Here is a 15904-nt window from a genome sequence, read left to right as displayed (position 1 = left end):
TTATATCCCTTACTATGATTATAGCTTACTTATTAATTATTAATTACAACTTTCAGTTGACCCAGGTAAGAACACAATCATCCGATTTCATGTATATCAAGCCAAATTGTTATAATGCAGTGAAAATGAGTGCGAACATAACAACAACATACAGGACAAAAACTAAACAGACGAACTGAACACTAGTAACACAAGCAAGCACACTACACAGGTCCTCTGTCATGAATAAGAATTGGTGGCAGCTGGATCTCACGCTACGTACGTGTACACCTTCCTGTGAGTGTGTGTGTAAAGGGGTGTGTGTGTATGTAAAGGGTGGGTGTTTTACAAGCAATATAATTATTACACATGAATTTTAAACACAAAAACAATCATCCAGCCTATAATAGTAAACAAATTGATACACCAGTTTGGAAGACCTGGAAATGTAGTCGTACCATAGCCCATGGTTCGAGGGCGAAAAAAGGGCCCAGACGAAATTTTGGATTGAAATACACCATTTGAAAGGTTTTTTTCTGAGCTTTCATAAAATGCTTGACATTGGATCAACTGTACTCAAGTTAAGGCTGTTGAAAGATGTTCAACTACACCTCCACCCCCTCTGTTGAATCAATATCTTTCAGCTGCCATAACTTAAATTCTGTGGATCGAAACTCAACAATTTTAGAATTTTCTGAAAGCTTAGAAAAACACCTTTCAAATGGTGTCATCAAAGTTCATATTTGAGAGATAAAAGTATTTGCCAATTTAGTCGTACCATGGATTATAGCCCATGGTCCGAGGGCGAAAAATGACAAATTAGGGCCCAGACGAAATTTTGGATTGAAATACACCATTTGAAAGGTTTTTTTCTGAGCTTTCAGAAAATCATAAAATGTTTGACATTGGATCAACTGTACTCAAGTTAAGGCTGTTGAAAGATGTTCAACTACACCTCCACCCCCTCCGTTGAATCAATATCTTTCAGCTGCCATAACTTGAATTCTGTGGATCGAAACTCAAAAATTTTAGGATTTTCTGAAAGCTTAGAAAAATACCTTTCAAATGGTGTCATCAAAGTTCATATTTGAGAGATAAAAGTATTTGCCAATTTAGCCGTACCATGGATTATAGCCCATGGTCCGAGGGCGAAAAATGACAAATTAGGGCCCAGACGAAATTTTGGATTGAAATACACCATTTGAAAGGTTTTTTTCTGAGCTTTCAGAAAATCATAAAATGTTTGACATTGGATCAACTGTACTCAAGTTAAGGCTGTTGAAAGATGTTTAACTACACCTCCACCCCCTCCGTTGAATCAATATCTTTCAGCTGCCATAACTTGAATTCTGTGGATCAAAACTCAAAAATTTTAGAATTTTCTGAAAGCTTAGAAAAATACCTTTCAAATGGTGTCATCAAAGTTCATATTTGAGAGATAAAAGTATTTGAATTTGCCAAGTACAGGAATAGTATCTACACTGAAAGACCCATGCATGCAGTGTTGAGGTCATACCTGTCCTCCTGTGCTCGAGCCAGATAGTCCCTCTCAATCAGGCTCTCCATCCTCTTCTTAATGACCACAGGGTTGGGATTGAATCTGTTTCGTAGCTGCTGAACACACTGTACAAGGAACCACACACAGGTTACAGCAGAGCTAGGGTCAAGTAGTTCATACATGTATGTACCACACACAATGTACTAATGGAGCCAGCATGCAGACAGACAATACAGGCATGGCAATAATACCTCAGATACTAGAAGGTTATGGGACAGCTTCTTCCTTGCTTTCATTATTCTAACAATAGCAGCTTCAATTCTGTAAATCTGTTAAGGAAACAAAATGTACAAAGGAGACTAGAAGATTATCACTCTAGATAATTAAGGATACTCATGCTTCCGGTCATCGTCAATCTTTTGTTTGGTCTCCTTTCTCTCTGGATCAGACTCTCCCTTGGCAGACACACCTTGAACTTTGACCCTAGTTAGCTTGGACGTGAACTGATCGTTGACTGCAAACTGGTCCGTGGCAACTGAAAGACAATAAAACCGTACAATAACGCAAAAGGAGTATACAAATAAAAGCGCAATACAGGAATGTAGTACAGTACAGGGAATTCTCATACTCACTGAACTCTTTGGAGCCAGTATCTACTCTCTTGTTCCTCCAGACTAATACTCTCTGTTGAGCTTTCCCCATGGCCAGTGACTGAATGGCACGAGTCAACTCCTTCTGGGGAATCTGGGTCTCTTGGAGCAAATCCTGAGAGGAGAGGGATAGATGGATATAGTATTGATCGGTAATCATGAGCTGTGGTAGAGATTTACACGTAAGATTTAACTCACCTGAAAGGCTATGGCAGTCTTCTTATTGAAGAGCATTAAGACAGACATTTGGTGTGTGGACACTTGCAGGATGTGTCTCTTTACAGTGGGACCCGAGGAGGAAGCCTCTGCCTTCTGATGTGTGTATGGGGGGGTGGTGGTGTTAGGGTAATAGATCAGATTAAAATATATCTATGGAAACGCATACTAGCTTATGGTATGTTTGTGTCAGATTGGAGATACCTACAGTTGTATAGGGACACGTACTAGCTTAAGGTATGTTTGGAGGCACCTACGAGAACACGTAGGTATGTGCTGTGGTGAGTACTTGGAGGGTTTATCAATTATTATAATTTGTAGAAACAAGCATTTCAAAGCAGATACGGAACCACGTATGTTTGTGTCAGATTAAAGGCACCTACAATTGTATGGGAACACGTATTAGCTTGTAGTATTTATTTTCAGATTGCACTTAGAGGGTTTTACCGATTATATATTACTGTAGAAACAGCACGCACAAACAGATATTCAGCTACAGCAACAATGACTGAAATCAAGAGCAAGACTGACCAGGAGCTAGAGAGCCTAGAAGCCCAGCACGGGTTCACTAGACCAGACAGAGGGAGCTTAGAGGACCCCAATATACAGTGGAGAGAGGGAAAGCCTGACTATAGGAGTCTAGATCTACTCTACTATAAAGGCAAGAGCAAGAATCATGCTGTCGGGTCACTGGAGATAATCGTGGAGAATCTTGTCAAGAAATGGGAGATGCAAATGACACACATAACTTCCCCGAAAGATTGGAGTACTGTGAAACTGGACGAATATCGAGTGATGGTGAATCACAGCCAAGAAATGACTGGGCAGGATGCTGTCAAGGTTGGCACATACAACTGGATTATGGAGAAGGCTAGCAAAGATCTCTACGATGCTGAAAATGAAACATTCGAATCGTCGCATAAACTTTTTCGAGAAGCATTTTCGGGTGGCTTTCCTTGGGAGGTGTTGGAGGTGTACAGTGGGCCTCCTAAAGTGGCCTTCTCGTGGCGTCACTGGGGGGCGTTCAGCGGAAAGTACAAAGGGGTCAAAGGAGATGGCCAGAAGATTGAGCTGTACGGATTTACAATAGCTACTGTCAACAGCGATTTGAAGATTCTCAAGCTAGAAGTGTACATAAAGTTTGAGGGCTTTCTGAGAGCTTTGCAAGGAAAGGCTACCCCCGAGGACCTAGTAAGAGGACAAGAGCTGGTGGGTACAGGATGTCCTATACACCAGCAAGTCAAGACCGAGTAGACAACCCAGTAATATGGACATGGACAGAAAAACTTTTAGAGAGAGTAGAGAGAGTAGTAGACTAGAGAGAGTAGTAGACTAGTCAACTTGAACAGAACTACTTTATATACATAGTACTGTAAATTAGCAATTCATACTTTTGATGAGGGGTAGAACACAGCATTCAAATCAGCAGAGCCCTGCAAGTAAAGAGAAAATGTTTGGGTAAAGATCACATACTAAAAAGCCAAGAATGACCTAGTGCTCACCATGTGTGTCTGTAGAGTGAGTTGTCTGCCACTGTGCTGGGCCAGATAGAAGCGTCTGAATGAATCAAAGGCTCTCTGAGCGACGGCAGGCACCACACAGGGGGCATTGGTGGACTGGGTCGGCCAGTAACCTGTTGTGAGGACTCTGACACTCAGGTCTATGCCCTCCATGCTGATCTGGGGGGGGGAGTGATAATTAAAGCTATATGAACAATTAACACATACAGTATACACACCTACTGAAACAGACAGTGGATTTGGCCACCATCATAAAAGCATTCCTAGATACACACACAGAAACATAATTCTTCTTTCTGCCCATAATTATGAAATCAAGTTACAGGCTCTCAACTTCATATAATGATAACCATTGACTGTTGGTACACAGCTATGTGTGTTACAGACTGACTCACTGAGGAGGCCTGGACGTGTTCTCTGTACTTCTCCATGGTGGTGTTGGACAATGAAATATCTTTGAACATTCCCTCCAGCTTACTGGTGAACTGGCACCCACACTCAGTCTAAAAGAGGTCGGAAACAACATAATTTTTATTATGTTGTTATACATGTACAATGTAGATGACTCCACATACACTGTATAACTTCAGTACGCACGCATTAAAAGGAGATAGATAGTTGTGAACTAAAGATAGAGGTTATGTGTATATTGCCATAATTATTATAATTATACTCACTTTTAGTTTTGAAATCATACTCTTCTCAAAGTCATCAGACACAGTCTTGTTGAGCAGTAATCTCTTAGCCAGATGTTGTTTGTAATAACGCTCAAAGATATCCTTGTCTTGCAAGAAGCGGAACAGCAGGATAGTCTTGTCCAGGATGGTCTCCACCTCCTGCTCAGAGTGCTGGAACGAGGATGGTAATGACATCATCACTAACATTCTTAATCTCCACAGATACCTTAATTACCATACATACATGTACATACATTGACACTGTTGTTGGAATAGGAAATTATTTCTTAATCATACGTGAGGGCAAAGGTATACATGTGGAGTGGAAGGTTCTACAAAGCACCATTTTGTTGATAGACTTACTCCTTTGACTCCCTTCTTGAGCATCTCATCAATGAACAGAGACAGGTATTCGGGAGACTTCTCATTCAGGTTCACAAAGAATTCGAAATCCTGCACAGTACATCATTCAAGACTGACGCATACATTGTAGCACATCATAAATCAACAGTGACCATCACACGTACAAACTACACATAACCATCAGCAATATATACACACGCACTGTACATGCACTGTACACATGCACTGTACACACGCAGTGCACACACGCACTAGACTAACAATCCACTAGCTCACTGATTGTATGGCGTGCTTGAAGAGTTGATCATTGTTGAAGGATTGCTCTAGAAATACCATGTACTGGTCATGGAGGTCTAACAGGTTCTGGATATAAGAGATGGCATTTCTCCCCGGTGTGTCTGCCCCGGGCTCCTCTGTGACAATGCTGCGTCCTGACTCTCGGAGGTGTGAGCTCATGCAGCGGACTACACACGTCAGACCACCCTCCACACGCTGGAACAACTTGTACATACACTGCAAGTCTAAAGGGGAGAGGGTAATGGCAAACACAGCGAGTAAAGCAATCACTGATCTAAAGACATCATTGGATAGGTATTTCAAAGGGTTATATACAAAATGCCAAAATGCATATTATATTTATATGAGAGAAGTTATATTTATGAGTGAAGACCAAAGAGGTGATATTGAGAGTACAGTGTTGTGTGTGTGAGAGTTGACTTTACCATCTGTCTTATTGGTTTTGAGCATGTGTACTACACCAGAGTTCTCCATCTGAGGAGAGCAATGGAGGGAGAGCAATGGAGGGAGAGATGAACGTGGTATGGGGTAGTATCTTAGTGAGCAAACCCTCACCTCCACAATGGTGTGCATGTGGTTCTTGATTAGCTCATCCTCTACAACCTGTGTAGTCAGAGCAAGTATAAAGCATACACACAGTCTATGCTCGATGTGCTACACTGTATTGCATCACAGACCTTGGTGATCCTGCTCTCTGTGCTGGGGTCCAGGTAGTGCTCTGCTCTCTCAGCCTCCTCCACTATTCTAGCCTCAACCTGAAACAAGGGGACAGACAATACACATAAACACAGAGTATGTGGCTGGATCTTAAGATTAGGTAAAGATCATCAAAATACATTGTACCTTTCTGATGTACACAGATGCACTGTTGTTCTCAAGAAACTTCTGACTTTCAATCTACAAGAATGAACACAACACAGTGATGAGCTCACAGTAAACAAGAAGACTCCACTCACTCTATAAAACTCTCTAGACTCCTTCAGCAGAGGTTTCTCAAAGTCCTCCTCGTATATTTCTCTGGATCCAATACCGAGAGCCATGAGCATCTTGCATGTGTTCTTCACAGACCCTCTGTAGAACAACCATCACACATGATACGGTATACACACACACTGGCGGTGACTATACTCACAGCACACAATACTGTATACAGTTACACTGCCTATTAAATACCGCTATTACCAGACCCCCCCCCCCCCCCTCTCTCTCTCTCTCTCTACCTGTCAACAATCTCCCCCTTCCTCTCCTGAGCCACCATGGCCAGTAGAGTGCTCTGTAGGTGCTCCTTGACCAACGAGTGATGGACCACCTCATCACGGAACAGTGTCAGCCCTAGATCATACACGGTCACTTCCTCATTCTGTGTCACATACACTCGATCCTGGAGGAGGTAATAATAGACCTAGCAACGTAACACAGACTGCCTTGTACTAGTCTTAGCTCCATTTTACTGATGCCATGTTTCTAACATCAATTGCACAAGAAAGTGAAAAAGCTGCTACATACATGATACATATCATGATAATAGTCTATGACATACATTGCACATTGTATCATAGCTAGAGCCCATCTCCATGCAACCCTCCAACTGCACCTGTACATGTATTCGTTTACTGCACACACACACACACACAGGCAGCTCACCATGTACACACACACACACACACACACACACAGCTCACCATGTACATGAGGATGTCTCGTATCATGACCATGGCAGTCTGGTGATCACTCCACGCTACACTGAGCACCTCCAGGAAGTTTCCATGCAGAGAGCTGATCACAGCCTCTCTTACCTGTACACACCATCATGACACAATATCAAAGCATCATTCTAAAGTTAAGTTCTATAGTCAAGGGTAGGAGGTCTTCCAGTAGACAGTACATTATATCTTGTACACAAACACACACACACACACACGCAATATGTTATAGCCTGTATTGCAATGCTTACTCAGCAAACTATTTGACTGAGAGCCAACAGAACTCTATACCATGTTGCTAAAAATAGCAGCAATTAAAGCTGTAAAACACTCAATGAATACACAAATATGGCAAAGCAATACACTGTCATAGTTTACCATTCAGGGACACACTATTGTTTTTCTTGTCTACATGCAGTTAGCGACAAATCACCATAAATTATTTTGTATACCAAGAGGAATGTGGTATCAATTCATTGTAGGCACATGTACTGGTGGTGTTACCTCGTTGAACAAGTGTTCCTTGATGACCTCAGTGAGGGTTGTGTAGAGTCTCTTGCCTTGCTTGTGCAGCACCAGTGTGTACGCATTACTGCATGGTCCAGGTGGAGGAGGAGGAGTGTGTGTGTGTGTGTGGTGTGTGTGTGTGTGGTGTGTACACAGAGGGGAACACATAAGCACTGTGTGGGACACATAAGCACTGTGCTACAGAGGGGACACATAGGCACTGTGCTAAAGAGAGACTGTACTAACTGACCGATACAGCTCTTCAAAGCTGAGACCACTGTTGTTCTTCTTTTGTATTTCCCTAATGGCGTTACGAAGAAGTCTGAGTATGTCCTCTACGTATTTTGGGTCCATTTGTACCTGAAGGGATAGGGAATATCAATAGTCAACTAGTATAATACAAGACCTGTACGCCTAGCACTGATACAAGACCTGTACGCCTAGCACTGATACAAGACCTGTACGCCTAGCACTGATACAAGACCTGTACGCCTAGCACTGATACAAGACCTGTACGCCTGGAACTGATACAAGACCTGTATGCCTAGCACTGATACAAGACCTGTACGCCTAGCACTGATACAAGACCTGTACGCCTAGCACTGATACAAGACCTGTACGCCTGGAACTGATACAAGACCTGTACGCCTAGCACTGATACAAGACCTGTACGCCTAGCACTGATACAAGACCTGTACGCCTGGAACTGATACAAGACCTGTACGCCTAGCACTGAACAACTTGTGTAGTGGTAAGCGTTATACAATAGATTTATGCGTTGACTTATACTCAAAATATGGTGTGTGCATCGCTCACAGGGAAAGCTCTGATTCTCATCTTTCCCTCCTTCTTCTGTGAACCTCCAGTGCCACTCATACTTGCAACTGTCTCTGTTTCTATACTGTACACCACAACTCTGACAAATTATCACCAATCTTGAAGAGTCACAGACCCAGAGCACACTTCTCCACACTGAAATAGTCGGCACACAAGTATTGTATGATCCACTGGGGTCAGGATAAGCAGCAGAGAACACTATAAGCTAACTTTATACGCTAAAAACGACCAGATCTTTGTACATTATTAGCAAAGCTGAACGCATAAGAAGTAGATCTATCACGTGCACTTTCCAAGTTGTCTAATTCCAAATAATCCACATTATATTTGTTTGTACTAATCTCTTCACTGACTCTCTGTCCGAGCTACGCACTAGCTAGAATGGCTGAAGACGGGGCTGATGGATCCACTGGACCCAAAGATGCAGCTGTTATGGAGGCAATCCTTAAGGAAATGGGAGTCCAAGAATACGATCCCAATGTCGTCCATCAGATGTTGGAGTTCAGCTATCGTGAGTAGCAGCATGGACTGATTACCATATACACCTTTGTTCGTGAGTAGCAGCATGGACTGATTACCATATACACCTTTGTTCGTATGTACGTACAAGACACTCAGTTGTATAGAGTGGCTACAAGCGTTCAACTGTGTCTGTGTCCCCAGGCTATGTCACCAATGTGCTGGAGGACGCACGGATGTATTCAGAGCATGCTCAGAAGAAGGAGATTGATGTGTCTGATGTTAAACTTGCCGTGCAAACCCGAGTGGACCACTCCTTTGCCACACCCCCTCCCAGAGATGTGAGTTAAATAAATTCCAATTAGGCCTTCTGTTGTCATTGGCTAGCTCCCAAGGTAATTAATACATTTGTTTTTGTTTTGTAAAATCTAGTTTCTGATTGAAGTTGCTCGGAAGAAAAACTCCACTCCTCTTCCCCTCATACCTGAGAAGTTTGGACCTCGATTGCCCCCGGAAAGATATTGCCTTACTGCTAACAACTACAAACTCAAGGAAAAACAAAAAGCCGTAAGTTTTAACGCTATAATTATAATCATGATAGCAATTTTTGTTGTGCAGCCCTCTGTACAGAAACCTCAAGTAACTCTATCTGCAACGTTCCGACTACCCAAGCAGCAGACCACTACTGCCACTTCTTCCCTAAGAACACAGTTGACCAGTCCCCTCGGCTCAGCTCCTCCTGGCATTGGGTCTAATGGAACAAGCATGCCTACACTGACTGGGAAGAACACGAACACTAACAATAGTAGAGACACTACACTTAACACACTAATCATGAACATGCCACACATATCTAAACTGGATTAATCTTTTGTCTCGCTCTTAATATCCATCATGATTACTTAATGTTGTCCAGGGAAAAGCCCTCAAATTAGGGAAAGTCCCCAAATTGCATTGATTAATAATCGCGGTTTACTAAAACTGAATTACCACGCCCCCTATTGAGTTTCCATGCCGACAAGAAAGCTTTAATTACCAAGCATCAAAAGACAGAAAACAAGTAATCTAAGCACCTCTAAAGCTACCAGCATGAGTACAGATCTATCTCCAGTCTTCAGTGAAAGTGAGGTTCAAGGTCAGTGTAAACTGGTAGCTAAATGAGGAATTTTATGTGTATGCACAACTTCAGATGATGCTCTTGAAGCTAGTGGAGATCCCCAGATGAACGCTATCATCCTACCAGGTAAAATAGCAGTATAAAAAAATTTAATTATTAGGCTGTATTAGTGTACTTCACATGTACTTTATGTTGATGATGATCCTTACCCATTCCATACAGACCATGATGAAAGTTATGAAGAAGACACTGATGATGAGAATGAGCTGGTGGTCCTGGATCCAAGTCATGTAAGTCACTATTTGCATAATTATGTGCTGCACTCGAATACGATAGTTTGATTGACATTTCACTTGTTCTTACAGCCTCTTATGCAAAGGGTCCAAGCCGCCCTCAAAGAACAACTGAGCAGACAGAATGAGAAACTAGAAATTGAGTTTCGTGAAAAGGTGATTCACTTATGATACTCGTAGCAGTGATTTATAATTATCCTTCTACCTAAGAATGAGACGTTAAAGAGTCTTCAAACTAACCGTGAGAGCCTCGGTGTAGAGTTGTATGGCATTCAGCAGCAATTGGCCCGACAGCAGATGCTCTTGGAGCAGGAACAGGACACACTGTCGAGTATGAGCCAATTCAGAGAGCAGAGAGAGAAGACTCTCAGTGATGTTCGGCAGCTCTATAGGAACATGCAAGATCAACTGAAGAAAGAGAGGCAACAATGTAAGCAAGATTATATCTATACCCAAGGTCTTGTTTATCGTTACCTGTCTCACCAGCCTTACAGCTTCGTCATGAGGTGGAGAGCACAACAGCTAGATTGCGTTATCTGGATGAGGCCCATTCCACTATCAAAGACGACATTGCTCTCACTAAGAGGGTCACCGAGAAAGCCACCTTAGATGTGACCAAGGCTCAGAGAGACAAATTACAGCAGGTCAGTCTTTATCTCCTTTTGTTGTAGATATGCACTTAACTACTGATTCATTGCAGGATGTATATGTTGAGCACCTGACTTCAGAGCTGAACAATCTGGAGGAGCAGTTGGGCCTAGCCCAGGCACAGTGCACTGCACAGGCCCAGGAGACCAAGGCCATCAGGGAGATACTCACTGACGCCACTATGGAGTTAGAGGTGAGTACTCTACACTGACAGTCTCTACGGTAATGTGATTGTTGCCTCTGTGTGCTTGTAGACTGTGCTATTGGAGAAGAAGAAGCTTGTTCAGCAGTGGAATAATGCTCTCATAGGAATGCGCAGGAGGGATGATGCTTATGCTGGAATGGTGTCTGCTGTGCAGTAAGTCTCTGTGGTGTTAAACATTCTAGTTCACAAACGTACCATCTACAGTGCCCAGCATCAGCAAATGCGTAGTCTGGAGGCAGAGATTGACAACTACAAGAAGGGCGTCAACAAAGAGCAGGAACGCAACGAGGAGCTCACCATGATGCTCAATAAACTCAACGCTGATATTGGGCACATTAAGAAGCAAATAGATTCCTCCATGATGAAGAAGGAAGCTCTCAAAGTGGAGTACATGACCTACACCAGGACCTTGCAGGAGACAGAGCAGTCACTAGCCAAAGCAAGAACTGTGAGTACAACAGCACATTTATAATAGGCTATAAAATTATTCATCTTTTGGGCCTAGTTCAGAGTACCTTACCAGATTATCTCATAGCCATAATTATACCACCTCATCAATATCATGAAGATGGCATACTTTAACTGTTGACTCTCCCTATCTAAAGCACTCCCCCTCCCCAGGACTGTGTAGTGAAGCAGAATGAGGTGCAGTCCATCAGGACCCAGACCCAGAGAGAGTCACTGGAGAAGCACAAGCTGGAGGATGCAGTCATGGAGAAGATGATGCAGCGCCTCACCATGGACAAGGCCACTCGCTACACTCAGAACTCTGTAACAAAAATCCGGAAGAGGTCTGATGAATTGGTGAGTTATAAACCCACGTTTCTGTACACACAACATATCTGATTTTATGATGACATCTTCTTTTTTTTGTCCTACAGGATATCTTGCTTGCCAATGTGGAGAATGAGATATCGCAGTCTCGTCTCCAGCTGTCCCATGTGACTGGTCAGCTGAGGAGGCTTCAGCAAACCCTGGATGAACACAATGCAGCCACCCAAGAGAAGAATGAGCTCATCTCCAAGGCTGAGGCTGAGATTGCCAAGAACAACGCTTTGATTGAGAGGAAGCAAACACAAGTTGATCAATTCAACAAAAAAATTGAGCAAAAGATATCCAAAATGGAAGGGGTGAGTGTGTACAATAATGATGTATTGTGTGTCAAGTTATAGCTTTGCTACAGCCTTTTAGTAATAATAATTATTATCCAATACAGGGTGAGGACTTGGGCCCGTTGGAGCTTAAGATTGATGGTCTCCAGAAGCAGATTGACAACAGTGTGGACAGGTGCACTCAGATGCAGCAGTTCTGGCTACGACAACAGAACGACCTGGTCAAGAAGACAAGGCAATCTGACGAGCAGTCTCAGGCTGTCGACTCACTCAAGAAGCAACTGCTCATCCTTGATCAGAAAAAGATCAGGACTGATGGTTCGTAACATTGCAACACTGTACAGTATTTTGTTTACACTGTAGCATTCCTTTGTACATGCAAAGAATGTAGGTTAGTGGGTCTTAGTGCTGCACACAAACAATTTTTGTCTGGAATGTATATACAGTTACAGTAAGTGATTGATTAGTTGTCAGCCGATTGTTCCCCTCCCTCCCCCGTGTAGGCCTGCTAAACCACGAGGAGAAGGAGCGAGGTCGTGTGGAGTATGGGATAGGGTCTCTACAGAAGGACATGGTTCGCCTCAATACCCTCATCACAAACAAGAGGGGGCAACAGGAGAGACTTGCTCAGGGAAACATATTCACAGAGAATGATTTCATTAATGCACTCAAGGTAATGCTACACTTACTTATAATAATTATAATTTTTGGTCATTAATTTATTATTGAATTGAACCTAGTATACTAGCAGGACAATATATGCACATTGTTGCTATGCATTCTTTTTTCTACGCTATAGGAGTCAGAGTTGGAATCCATTCAAATACAGTCAAACATAGACCAGTTGCAAGAGGAGAAAGAGAGACTTCTCAACAGTGTAGTGGAGTCAGAGTAAGTACTGTTCATGTGTCCCGTCCGTACGTTAGTAATCCTAACCACACTCAGACGTCAGATTATGCTCTGGGAGAAAAAGATCCAAGTGTCTCGTGAGATGAAGGAAGCAGTCAACTCTGAGGCTGGTCAGGCTGAGGTCAGAGCCATGAAAGCTGAGATTCATCGAATGCAGGTACAAACTTATTTTTCATTGAACGTGCATTTTGATGTATAGTTGTTCTGTGAACTCATTCTAACTACCCTCACAGGTTCGACATGACCAACTGATGAGACAGCAAGAGAAAATGATACAAGATATGGAGAAGGCGGTTTACAGAAGAGAAGCCATCATGCTAAGGTGGGTCTGATCTGAAATGACAAATTATGTATGTATTATAATTATGTTGTTTCAGAGGTGAGGCTCAAACCAAGTCTGGGAAAATGGATCAGACAAAGGGTTATTTAAAGAAAAAGATTATGGACTTGCAACGGCAAATCAAACAAACAACACAAGAAATATCGAAGTAAGAGTTTTATTTTAGTACACTTTGTCATGTTGTCACTCCATGCAGGCACGAGAGTCTGGCCCGTGAGCTCCAGTCTACACAGGGAAGCGTTGCTAATGAACTAGAGGAGAGGAAATTAAACTGTCAAGAATTGAGGGCCACTCTGGAGGGACTACACGCACAACTCATTTATGCTGAGGAGAAAAAGAAACAGGTACAATGAAGTGATGTCATGTTGATAATTAGTGTATACAATAATATTATAGGCAATGTTACATAGATTACTCTATACTTGTTTTGATGGACTTTATAATTGCAATTGATAGGCTCTGTTTTTTTTGTTCACAGAACATGGGTGAGCTTATTTCGAGTCAGGCGAGGGTTAAGTACATGAATGCTGCGAGAGATGGCAAGTACAAGCTGCTCAACAAAACCAAGGAAGCTAGAGAGGGGGAGTGGCAGAGACAACAGGAGAAGCTGCGCTCGTTACACGCCATACTGGAGAGACTCGAATCAGACTTTCCTACTTGTCGCAGTCAGTTGAGAAACATGTCGATGTCCATCAAGTCCAGATTGTCGTCTCAACGCTCGGGAGCTATTCACAAAGAGACTGAACTAGCATAAACAATAAACACTGACTTATCTCTGTGTGCATGTATACTGTGTATAGTGCATTCTTTGATAATGATGATTATTGATGATCATATTATTTTATGATACTGTTATTCATGAACAGCGCTAGCATTGAGTTAATTACCATTCCACTGAGCATGTGAGCTACTCCTACACATTGTATAATAACACTGTGCATGCAGCTGTTTAATATTAATGGTGTATTGAGGTGTCTCTACCTGCTACAAAATCTCCCTAGCTCTGTCAACTATTATCTACCATGTTTCAGGTGAGCTGCTAGAATAAGTTGGTTTGTCACGATCTACATGTAACTAACTGCATGCTTTAGACATCTAGCAGCCATTGAAGTCACTGCATACTCTACTATTATACAGGCCCTAGCAGTGTTGGTGCTGTGTGCTTCAGTGGTGATAGCCCAGCCGCCTCGCCCTCCTGGAGGTGGTGGGCAGCAAAGAGACCTTACATGTGCAGGCAATAACCTTACACGATGTCCCATGCAAGAACCATTCCAGCCAGTCATTGTGACAGCTAGCAGCAACTATCGCCTCATTCAAACTACAAGCTGTCCCCCCTATCCACAAAACTGGACCGTGATGCAAGAGGCGTGCATAAATGATCGAACCATTGAAATTCCCCTCACCCCTCGCTTTGCAACAACCCCTGTCCCAATTGTGACTGCTCTCTCAGATTTTGACGGAATCACTTACCTAGAGGCGACTCCGACCCCTGTCCTTGGCTCGATCGGTCTCTTCGACAACGGTGTATACATCTATGGGAGCAGCTCTCCGTGTGGGTTTGGCTCAGCTTGCCCAACTACAGATGCAAATGCTCCAAGCATATGGGTGGACGCAGTGGGCTCCGAAGGTGATACCATAGACTATTGTGGGGGACGCAGTGGGCTCCGAAGGTGATACCATAGACTATTGTGGGGGACATCCTACTCCAATCGACTTAGAGTACCATGTTCATTCTGGTGCAACATTCACTGCTAGTAACGCTGGTCGTGAGCGTTGTGGTCTTCCTATCGACACTGCTGGACAGCACTCGACTCGTCTGGGATGGATGTATGATGGATTTGGAATTTACGGCCGCTATTCACTCAACGGTGAAGTACCTACAGACCTGGATCGATGCAGTGGGCACACCCACGAGATTGATGGAGTTATGACCTATCATTAGGCCACTCCAAGTGACACTCTGGTTTCTGGTCCTGAAGTTTTTCTAATTGCATGCGGGCGGGCGGCTTTCTCATTATGTCATTATCATATGAACTCATTATTTTGCAAATGAATATCATTATCACACTATTTTGTACCGCATGGACCATTATGCGCATGCGTAGTAGAAATAATGGGATAGAAATCCAATACAGTAGAACCTCGATTATCCGGACACCTTGGTTCCAGAAGCAGGCCGGATAAGTGAATATGCCGGATAATCGAATAGATAAACCACGCCTTGATCCACCCACTTTATTGATAAACAGCAGTGCCGCATGGTTGTCTGCGCATGCGCAGAAGATAAGCAGGCATGTCTCCATGGTAACAGCTGCAACGCGCATGCGCATTTTAGGGACACGCCCATTTTCTGAATTATTTAATCTGATAAAAAGAAAACTGCCAAGCCGGATAATCGAGGTTCCGGATAATGGAGGGCCGGATAATCGAGGTTCTACTGTAATGAGATAGAAATCCAAGAATAAAATCTGATGCGGGCGGTGGACCAGAAACCAGAGTATCACTTGGAGTGGCCTTATCATATCCCTGATCAGTTTCCATGGATAATCGGTTGTTTCAAAGGCTGCCCTCGAG

General features: G+C 43.0%; 5 protein-coding genes across 5 annotated transcripts; 4 read left to right on the top strand and 1 right to left on the bottom strand.

Moving 5' to 3' along the window:
* Window positions 1-61: 61 nt before the first annotated feature.
* On the bottom strand, window positions 62-8524 carry LOC135341882 (cullin-3-like). The gene is made up of 22 exons (XM_064538563.1): window positions 8227-8524; window positions 7661-7770; window positions 7408-7495; window positions 6883-6996; window positions 6421-6581; window positions 6157-6271; window positions 6044-6097; window positions 5878-5955; window positions 5756-5803; window positions 5626-5674; window positions 5180-5424; window positions 4904-4993; window positions 4541-4711; window positions 4259-4366; window positions 3846-4022; window positions 3735-3776; window positions 2326-2439; window positions 2110-2242; window positions 1871-2012; window positions 1729-1798; window positions 1496-1602; window positions 62-274 (listed from the first exon to the last, which is right to left on the bottom strand). The coding sequence occupies exons 1-22, from the start codon at window positions 8284-8286 to the stop codon at window positions 250-252; spliced, it is 2301 nt and encodes a 766-aa protein (XP_064394633.1). The 5' UTR covers window positions 8287-8524; the 3' UTR covers window positions 62-249.
* On the top strand, window positions 2790-3754 carry LOC135341977 (uncharacterized). Its single transcript, XM_064538670.1, has one exon. The coding sequence runs from the start codon at window positions 2848-2850 to the stop codon at window positions 3595-3597; it is 750 nt and encodes a 249-aa protein (XP_064394740.1). The 5' UTR covers window positions 2790-2847; the 3' UTR covers window positions 3598-3754.
* An 11-nt stretch (window positions 8525-8535) lies between the features above and the next one.
* On the top strand, window positions 8536-9617 carry LOC135341983 (transcription initiation factor TFIID subunit 9-like). The gene is made up of 4 exons (XM_064538676.1): window positions 8536-8758; window positions 8911-9047; window positions 9139-9273; window positions 9325-9617. The coding sequence occupies exons 1-4, from the start codon at window positions 8629-8631 to the stop codon at window positions 9571-9573; spliced, it is 651 nt and encodes a 216-aa protein (XP_064394746.1). The 5' UTR covers window positions 8536-8628; the 3' UTR covers window positions 9574-9617.
* Window positions 9618-9680: 63 nt separating this feature from the next.
* LOC135341871 (coiled-coil domain-containing protein 40-like) lies at window positions 9681-14177 on the top strand. Its single transcript, XM_064538548.1, has 19 exons — window positions 9681-9841; window positions 9896-9949; window positions 10046-10113; window positions 10189-10272; window positions 10327-10546; window positions 10603-10760; window positions 10817-10957; window positions 11019-11122; window positions 11174-11417; window positions 11591-11773; window positions 11851-12099; window positions 12186-12399; window positions 12585-12754; window positions 12881-12972; window positions 13027-13147; window positions 13224-13312; window positions 13368-13478; window positions 13527-13674; window positions 13809-14177. The coding sequence occupies exons 1-19, from the start codon at window positions 9796-9798 to the stop codon at window positions 14082-14084; spliced, it is 2772 nt and encodes a 923-aa protein (XP_064394618.1). The 5' UTR covers window positions 9681-9795; the 3' UTR covers window positions 14085-14177.
* Window positions 14178-14249: 72 nt separating this feature from the next.
* On the top strand, window positions 14250-15317 carry LOC135341974 (uncharacterized). Its single transcript, XM_064538667.1, has 3 exons — window positions 14250-14361; window positions 14468-14957; window positions 15001-15317. The coding sequence occupies exons 1-3, from the start codon at window positions 14353-14355 to the stop codon at window positions 15270-15272; spliced, it is 771 nt and encodes a 256-aa protein (XP_064394737.1). The 5' UTR covers window positions 14250-14352; the 3' UTR covers window positions 15273-15317.
* Window positions 15318-15904: the final 587 nt, after the last annotated feature.

This window comes from Halichondria panicea, chromosome 9, assembly GCF_963675165.1.
Source record: "Halichondria panicea chromosome 9, odHalPani1.1, whole genome shotgun sequence".
Classification (NCBI taxonomy): Eukaryota; Metazoa; Porifera; class Demospongiae; order Suberitida; family Halichondriidae; genus Halichondria; species Halichondria panicea.
The sequence above is the reverse complement of the archived record's forward strand: the minus strand, read 5'-3'. Positions and strand labels throughout refer to the sequence as shown.